This window comes from Tupaia chinensis, unplaced genomic scaffold, assembly GCF_000334495.1.
Source record: "Tupaia chinensis unplaced genomic scaffold, TupChi_1.0 Scaffold144336_1, whole genome shotgun sequence".
Lineage (NCBI taxonomy): Eukaryota > Metazoa > Chordata > Mammalia > Scandentia > Tupaiidae > Tupaia > Tupaia belangeri.
Genome location: NW_006204194.1, coordinates 2,037,619 through 2,046,348, shown reverse-complemented (window position 1 = coordinate 2,046,348; position 8,730 = coordinate 2,037,619). Strand labels below are relative to the sequence as shown.

At 42.2% G+C, this 8,730-nt stretch overlaps 1 protein-coding gene across 1 annotated transcript in view; it reads left to right on the top strand.

Moving 5' to 3' along the window:
* The first annotated feature begins 6 nt into the window (after positions 1-6).
* The window catches only part of LOC102476049 (zinc finger protein 471-like), a 27,497-nt gene continuing 18,773 nt past the window's right edge, over positions 7-8,730 (top strand). The window contains exons 1-4 of the mRNA XM_014583513.2: positions 7-987; positions 1,107-1,198; positions 1,335-1,420; positions 5,476-5,602. Of these exons, the coding sequence (XP_014438999.2) occupies positions 1,388-1,420; positions 5,476-5,602 (160 nt within the window). The 5' untranslated portion in view covers positions 7-987; positions 1,107-1,198; positions 1,335-1,387. The remainder of the gene's footprint in view (positions 988-1,106; positions 1,199-1,334; positions 1,421-5,475; positions 5,603-8,730) is intronic.

Here is an 8,730-nt window from a genome sequence, read left to right as displayed (position 1 = left end):
GCGCACTTGGAGAGCACAGACCTGTGCGTCCCTGCGTCGAGACGAGTGTGTGACAAGTCGGTGTCCCTGAAGACACCGACGCGGCGTCGCGGGCGCGGGCTGATCGGGCCGCGCTCGCAGGGACACCCGGCTTCCGGTCCCACGCTCAGGGAGACTCCGTGGCGGGCACGGAGTAGGGAGAGCCAAGCGGGGGTGTATTCGAGGGATCCCGGAAATGGGTTGCCCAGGAAGAACTGCGGCGAGGGGTTTTTACTTGGGTCGGGAAGGGCTTTGTCCTGCCTTGTTGTAGGTGGGACTTGTGCACGAGTGTGTGCGCGAGAGCCGGAGAGACTAGTGGTGTGGTGTGGCCAGCACGGTGAGGCGGCTGCGTGAACCACGCGTGTCACTGGCAGGGCTCACACGGTCAGGCTCCGAGGTCGGGAGCTCGTGTGTGAGCCAGACGGCCACGAGGGCCGTGAGCTGTGGCGTGTGTGGATCAGCGTGCTGCTTGTACCATGCCCTCTCTCGAGGTGTATGTGACTGATGCGCCTGCCTTTGAGTGTGTGCGTGTGTCATCAAGTATGTTAGTGGTTGTGTCACCCTGCACGCTTGCAGTTGTGGCCGTGGGTGAACGTGGTATGTATGGGGAGGCTACTTGGAAGACTGACATATGTAGCTGTTTGAAGTCGTGTGTTGCCGGGATAACAATCCTGGAATAGAATTCCCTGCCCGGTCCAAGAGATCCAGTAAGAAGGAAGAGCAGTGGTCACTTGAGTTTCTTACCAAAGCAGGAAATACCCTCAACTCAGAGTAACAGAGAAAACCAGGGGTTCAGGAGAGGGGTGAAAGTAAAGGTTGAAGAATCAAATGGTCAAGATTCCATTGCTTCAGAGTGAGGAAAGCAGAAACCCTGGGAGTTTGGATAGAGGATAACCCTGCCCTCTGGTGGCACTTAGGACTCAGATTTTTCAAACTAAGACTCAAAGTATGGAGCAAAGACTCAAGAAGGTAATATGTTCACTTTAATCTGTAGAAAGAAATGTTTTGTGGGATAATTTCAAAAATAAAATGAGAGAATATCATCTATACAGAGTACCTAGCATGTCTCCTTTCATTTTTATTTATAGACCGAAGAATGGGAAGAAAGCTTTTGGAAAATAGGTTAAATTTAGGACCTCCAGCATAAGAAAATGACAAACGATATCCCCCTTGAATGGCTGTAAGTTTGCTAATATTCGCCCAGTTATATGGGTGCAAAGCCAAAGAAAGCTGGGAGGAAGAAGACCATTTTCAGGCTAGTGATTGTGGGAGTGCAGCAAAGGCCTTATCTCTCACTGTCCTTTCTCTTCCTCCAGCCTTACCCTCTCAGGATACCGCTGTTCTCCACAAGAGAAACCAGGAGGCAAAAATGACTGTTGAACTAGTGAAAGCCATACCCCAGGTTAGTTCTTTCCTCTCTTTTCCATGAAAGGCAGTCTTACAGTTTTAGCCGTAGTACTGGCTTCTTTTCTTTAGGAAAATCCCCAGATTGACAGTCTTGTCCAAGGACTTGGTTCCCACGCCTCTCAGAGAACTGGTCCTTAATTCTCTATTTAATGGGTGGGTGTTAAAGGCATAGAACCCCATTTGAGCCTCCTCTCTTCCCACTTCATGTACATTTTAAATTCAGTGTTACCTTCATGAAGATTTGGTGTACGTATGTTACGTGAAATAGAGCTATCTTGCTATCAGTGAGTTGGGTTCCAAGTTAAAGTGCATCTAGTACCTCTTTCCTGTGCTTAGAATACATCAGGAATTATCTCTCTAGCTGAATTTTTGTCTTATCACATCCTTAAATAAATTCTTAAAAGTTTTTTTTTTTTATGTACTGAATTTTAGCTTATGTCTCATTCAGGGCCATATTATGCCTTCACGTGTATTCATAAATACCTTTTTATCGCTTCAAAGTGAGTATGTTTTGTGTCCTGTTTAAAAAGTCTTTGCCAGGACCAGCAGTTGGTGTAATGGCTATGTTATTGGACTCCCATGTGGTCGACTGTGGTTCAAGTCCTTCACCCAGTGGCTTAAACTCATGCCAGGCATGCATGCACTTGTGTCCAAGATCCCGAGAGGAGAATGGAGGAGAAGGGATTGCAGCGTGGCCATTCCCCTTGGGGGGTGATTTCTCGCTTTCTGTCTCTCTGTCTTTCTGGCAAGTGCATGTGTCCTATAGCAAACCCCCACCCCCCCCAAAAAAAAAAGTTTTTGCCAACTCCTAGATCTTATTTTTCTTTTAAAAGATTTGTTTTACCCTTTCTTTAAAAAGAATTATTTATTTATTTACTTATTTATCTTAATTTGACCAGAGAGGGACAGAGTGAAAGAGAGCAAGAGAGAGGGAACGTGAGAAAGCAAGCCACCAGGTCCAGGACTTGAACTGTGGGTCAGCCATGCACGAGTCCAGTGCCCTTAACCAACATGCCACCTGCTGGCCCCATTAAAGATTTGTTTTACTCTTCACAATTAAGTTTATGGTTTACACTTGATTTTTGTGGGTTTCTTTTTTCTTTCTTTCTTTCTTTTTTTTTTTTTTTTAAGAGGTTTTTGCCTTAGAACACATGTGCTTACAGGCAGGGGTGGGAAAGTGAGAAATCATCCCCCAGGGTAGATGGCCATACTACAGTCCCTTTTCCATTCTCCTCCTGGGATCTTTGGCATGTATACACGTGTACCTGGTGTGATTTTTCAAGCCACTGGGTCCAGGACTTGCACTGTGGTCGGCCATGTGGGAGTCCAGCAATGTGATTGCTACGTCATTTGCTGGTGCCAGATTTTTTGCTTTTCTGTGATGGCTCAAAATTAATTTGATTTTTACATTAAATTTAGCTTACAAGGGACCAGCAGTTAGTGTAATGGCTATGTTGCTGAACTCCCATGTAGTCGACCGTGGTTCGAGTCCTGGACCCTGTGGCTTAAACTCACGCCAGGCACGTGTGCACGTGTGCCCAAGGTCCCAAGAGGAGAATGGAGAAGGGACTGCAGCGGCCATCCTCCCTCGAGGGTGATTTCTCGCTTTCTATCTATCTCTCTTTCTCACAAGCATACCCACCCTATAGCAAAACAAAAACAAAAAGAATCCTAGCTTCAAAATATAGACCAAGGGGGCCAGCCCATGGCCTAGTGGTTAAAGAGCCAGATCCAGATCCCACGTGGCCAAACCTCACAGTTCAAGTTCCATGCCCAGCAACTTGACAAACATGCTGGGAATGTGTGCACACAGGCCCAAAATCTCCCAAGAAAGGATAGATGGAGGAGAGTGGTATGACCATTCCCCAATCTAGGGTACTCTTTCCTCTCCCTATCTCACTGTCTCTCTCTAGTGAGTGTGTGTTGCCTCTAGCAAAAAAATTTTAAAATGCCCAGAGTGTGTGCATGTGCGTCAAAAATCCTTGACAGGATAGAGGAATGGAAGAGAAGGGGTTGTAGCCTGACCACATCCCATTGGGAGATGCATTCTCCTTTCTCTGTCTCTCTCTGGTTGAGTGCATGTGCCCTCTGGAAAAAACAAATTGTAATACCTTTATATGAAAGTTGTAATAAACATTTTCCTAAAGGTTTCTACATCTCCTAGAGTCCCATAGATTAAATATCTTTATATCATGCCATTTTTCTAAAGATAACTGTTTAAAAGTAAATTAAGGGGTCAGCAGGTGGCATGGTGGCTAAGGGCGCTGGACTCCCACATCTGTGGTTCAAGTCCCAGACCTGGAGGCTTGCTTTGAACGCTTTCCTTCTCTCTCTCTCTCTCTTTCTCTCTCTCTTTCTCTCTCTGTGTCTCTCTTGAAATATTAAAATAATAATAATTTAAAAAGTTAATATAATTCTTAAAAAAAAGTAAATTCACATGTGTGCACAGCTTTATCTTTATATAGTAATTAGTATTTTTGGTAACTTTGCAAATTAGGCACCAAGACTAAGGTTTTTATTTTTATTGTGTTTATTTTTATAATTTTTTTAACTTAAAATTTTACTTATTTTTAATTTATTATAGGATATATGTACTCACCAGAGAGAAACAGAGAAGGAGAGAGAGGGAAAGTGAGAAATCAAGCCAACAGTTCCAGGACTCAAACTATGGTTGGCCATGTGGGAATCCATCACCTTAACCACCACACCACCTCCTGGCCTAAGATTTCTATTTTCTAAGGAAATAAACTTGAATATGAGAAATGGTCATAATACTGTTTTTTTAAAATAATTTTAAGACATTTTATTTAGCTTTGTTTATTTATTTTATTTGACCAGAGAGGGACAGAGAGAAGAAGGTGAGAAAGCAAGCCACCAGGTCAAGGACTCAAACCGTGGTCACCCATGGTTCGTGGGAGTCCAGCACCCTTAACCACTCTGCCAACTGCTCGCCCTTCCCATACTACTTTTTAGAATTGGCTTTTCAGTTCTTTTTCTAAATTAAAGTTTATTTCTTCTGAGAGAGGTACCCTCACCAGGATCTTCACTCAGCGATGTACCCCAATTTCAGCTCGCCCAGATCATGGGTACACTTGTGAGGCATGGTCAGGGAGGTGTCAGGGTATGAACCAGCTGTACTACTACTGCACCACTGCCTGGCTATTACTATACTTTTCTGTTTCTTATACCCTACTAAAGATTGTAATGACATGTTTTTTTCTTAGGACATGTAAATAGTTAAGAAACTAAATGTTGAAATTATTGAATTTTATTTTAGTGTAATGTAAGTATAATTGACTTTTACTCAACATATAAGTTAGATTTGTGGTTTTTTTTTTTTTTCCATAGGGTATATGTATGCACAGAGACAGGTGAGAAGGAAATTAAGAAGTCTCAGGGGGAATGGACGTGATACAGTCCTCTCTCCTTTATTCTTCTCTCAGGATTTTGGGCATGCACCCACACATGCCTGGCATGATTTTCAAGTTGCTGAGTCTGGGACTTGAACGACAGTTGGCTATGTAAGAGTCCAGGTGCCTTTACCATCACGCCACTGGTGGTCTCTATATGTGGCACTCTTACACTGAGTGAGTGGTCTCTTACGTTGCTTCTCTGCTCACTCCAATATTGCATAGTATAAGAAAATTGTTGTCTATATGTATTTATTTTATCATTTAAGAAAAAATCAGCCATGTCATTTCAAGCCCACCTTCTCCAAAAAACCGAAAAACGGTTTCATAGTGTACCATTTGAGAAATCAACTTTAGATATTCCTTTTTGTTATGTTTTTGAAGATTCAGATACAGGTATATGTTATTCCTTGAAGCTCTTTTTTACTGCCTTGTTTACTCATATTTCTGCATGTTGAGAATGGATTAGCACCATTGTATACAAGCAGTTTAACATTTCAGTCTTGTTTTGGGTTAGTGCTTAATATTGTAAGTTTTAAGTGTTTTCTCTTTATAGGCTATTTCTCACATAAAGAAAACTTCACACTTTAACTTGTAGTCAAGTGTGGATATAAGTGTTGGTTGGTTTGTGTCATTTCAGGACTTGGTGACATTCAAGGACGTGGCGATAGACTTTTCCCAGGAGGAATGGGAATTGCTGAACCCTGCTCAGAAGAGTTTATACAGGAGTATGATGTTAGAGAATTATCGGAGCCTGGTATTACTGGGTGAGGCAATTTTTTCTCCCTGCAGAATCTATTTATTTATTTATTTATTTATTTTTTGAGAGGTTTTCTCTATAGGGCGTGCGCTCTCGCCAGACAGACAGAGAGAGACATAGAGACAGAAAGCGAGAAATCACCCCCCAGAGGGGATGGTCACACCGCAATCCCTTCTCCTCCATTCTCCTCTCGGGATCTTGGGCACGCACGCACACACACCTAGCGTGAGTTCTAAGCCACCGGGTCCAGGACGCGAACCGCAGTCGACTACGTGGGAGTCCAGCGACATAGCCATTACGCTAACTGTTGGTTCCCCAGAATCTACTTTTTAAGGACTCTTTTCATCTTTATTAAGAAAACCTTTTTATTGTGTGTAGGTCAGAATGGAATCTGGGAAACAGAATATTTAGGGATCAATAAAAATCAAAGATTTAGAGTCAGTAAATTTGATCATGAAATATTCATGAGTATACCATTCAGGCAATTGGAAACATGGGACATATTGTGAATCTCCACCAACTCCTGTATTTCCTTCTCTCCGTCCTACAGCAGTATTATCACCACTAGGCAGTAACAGCTCACCAAGAGCATAGCTAGATGACTAAATTCATACTAATAGCACTTTTTTTCCTTAAGTTTTACTATAGGTGATGTGTTCTTTCCAGAGACAGAAGAAGGAGGGAAAGTGAGAGATTACCCCTAGAGCGGGGTGGCCATGTCTCAACCTTTTTTCCTCCTTTCTTCACTTGGGATTTTGGGTACACAGGCACATATACCCAACATATTTTTCAAGCCAACAGGTCTGGGACTCAAATCATGCAGTTGTCCTTATGAGACCCAGCTGCCTTAAACATCGTGCCACCTGGCTAGCCCCATAATTTACTTTAAAAAAATAATTTTTAAAGTTTATCTCTTTTTTTTTTGGAGAGGTTTTCACTATAGGGCATGTGCGCTCGCCAGACAGAGAGAGACATAGAGACAGAAAGCGAGAAATCACCCCCCAGGGGGGATGGTCATGCCGCAATCCCTTCTCCATTCTCCTCTCAGGATCTTGGGCATGCACGCACACGCGCCCGGCGTGAGTTTTAAGCCCCGGGTCTGGGATGCGAACCGCAGTCGACTAGGTGGGAGTCCAGCGACATAGCCATTACGCTAACTGCTGGTTCCCTAAAGTTTATCTCTTAAGAGAGAGAAAAAAAAGGCACTTCCAATAAGGTCTTTGTACCACAGTCCACCTCCAACTTTAGCCAGCTTGAATCATAGGCACATCTGTGAGTCTGGTGTGTATGTACCAAGAGGCCTTGGTACACGAACCTGAGACCGTCCTACATGGATCCAGTATTGCAAAGTATTACGTTACTGCTGTGCCACCAGCTGGCCCAAGAATAGCACCTTTTTTTTTTTGGAGAGATTTTTGCTATATTCATAGCGTGTGCTTGCCAGAAAGACACAGAAAGTGAGAAGTCACCCCCCAGGAGGAATGGCTATGCTGCAGCCCCTTCTCCTCCAGTTCTTGGGATCTTGGGCACGTATTCACACATGCCTGGCATGTATTTTAAGCCACCAGGTCTGGGACTTGAGCCATGAAGAGAGTCCAGCAAAGTAACCATTACGCCATCCCCTGGTCCCAAGGATAGCACTTTTGAAAACTGTATCTTGTTTTAAAATTATGCTAAGTGAACCACCCATGAAAAGGCCATCAGACACTTACCTTTAGGGAAACTAACATGAATCCTTATAAGCCTTGAGGCTGCATCGCTACCCAGACTTTCTGTTCTTTGGAGGACCCCTTTATCCTGCTTATAGTTTATTTATCTTCTTTAAACTAAGTTTATATCTCACCAAATTAGGGAAATTTTTTAGCTGTTATTTTTTCACATTTCTTTGTTCTTTCTCTTCTTCCTTTGGGTCTTCATTTACACCTATGTTAGATCCTCTGATGCTGTGCCCTGGGTAACTGAGGATCTGTTCTCTTAAAACATTTTTTTTCAGATTAAATAATTATTAATAATTTATCTTTCAAGGTCACTATTTCTATACTTGCCCCTTTCCATAATTTTTGGATAATTAGTTATTAATTTATTAATTATTATTTTTAAAATTTGTTTCAAGACACATGTGCTCACCAGAGAGAGACAAAGAGAAAGAAAGCAAACAACCAGGTCCAGGACTTGAACTGTGGTTGGCTATGTGGGAGTCTAGCATCTTAACCACTATGCCACCTGCTGGCCCCCCTTCAATATTTTTTAAGCCCCTCTAGTGAATTTTTCAATTTCAGATATTTTTAAATTCTAGAATTTCCTTTTAGTTCTTTTGTTAGTTCCTGTTTCTCTACTGAGCTTTTTCTGTTTGTACATTTATTACAGACATTTGTTTCTCTTTATGTTCATGAGTTTAGATATAGCTGTTTTAAAATCCTTGTCTCTTAATTCCAACTTTTATGTCATCAGGGTGATCTTCATTAATGCCTTCATTGAGTAATTCACTTTTCCTCTTATATCTAGTAACTTTGGCTTTTACCATGGACACTGAAAATTTAAACATTATAGAGACTTTGGTTTCTGTCATTTTTCTGAAGATTATTGTTTTTCTTTCTTTTTTTTCCCCAAGTGGGCAATTCATTCAAACTCCAAACTGTCTCTAGGGTCCTTTTAAAATTCCTCATCTACTATTGCCTGATATTTTTCAGAAGATACGGGGCTGAATATCTGCCTCACAGTCCCTTAAAAATTGTTTCAAATTTGGGGCCAGTAGGTGGCGTGCTGGTTAAGGCACTGGACCCTCAAATGGCTGACCACAGTTCAAGTCCAGGACTTGGTGGCTTGCTTTCTCACTTTTTCTGTCTCTCTGTCTCTTTCTGGTCAAATTAAATAAATAAATAAAGTAAATAATTATCTAAAAAAATGAAAAAACAATAGTTTCACTTTTTATTTTTATTTATTTATTTATTTTTGGAGAGGTTTTCGATATAGGGCACGTACGCTCACCAGACAAACAGAGAGAGACAGAGAGACAGAAAGTGAGAAATCACCCCCCAGGGGGGATGGTCACGCCGCAATCCCTTCTCCTCCATTCTCCTCTTGGGATCTTGGGCACACACACACATGCGTCCGGTGTGAGTTTTTTTTTTTTTT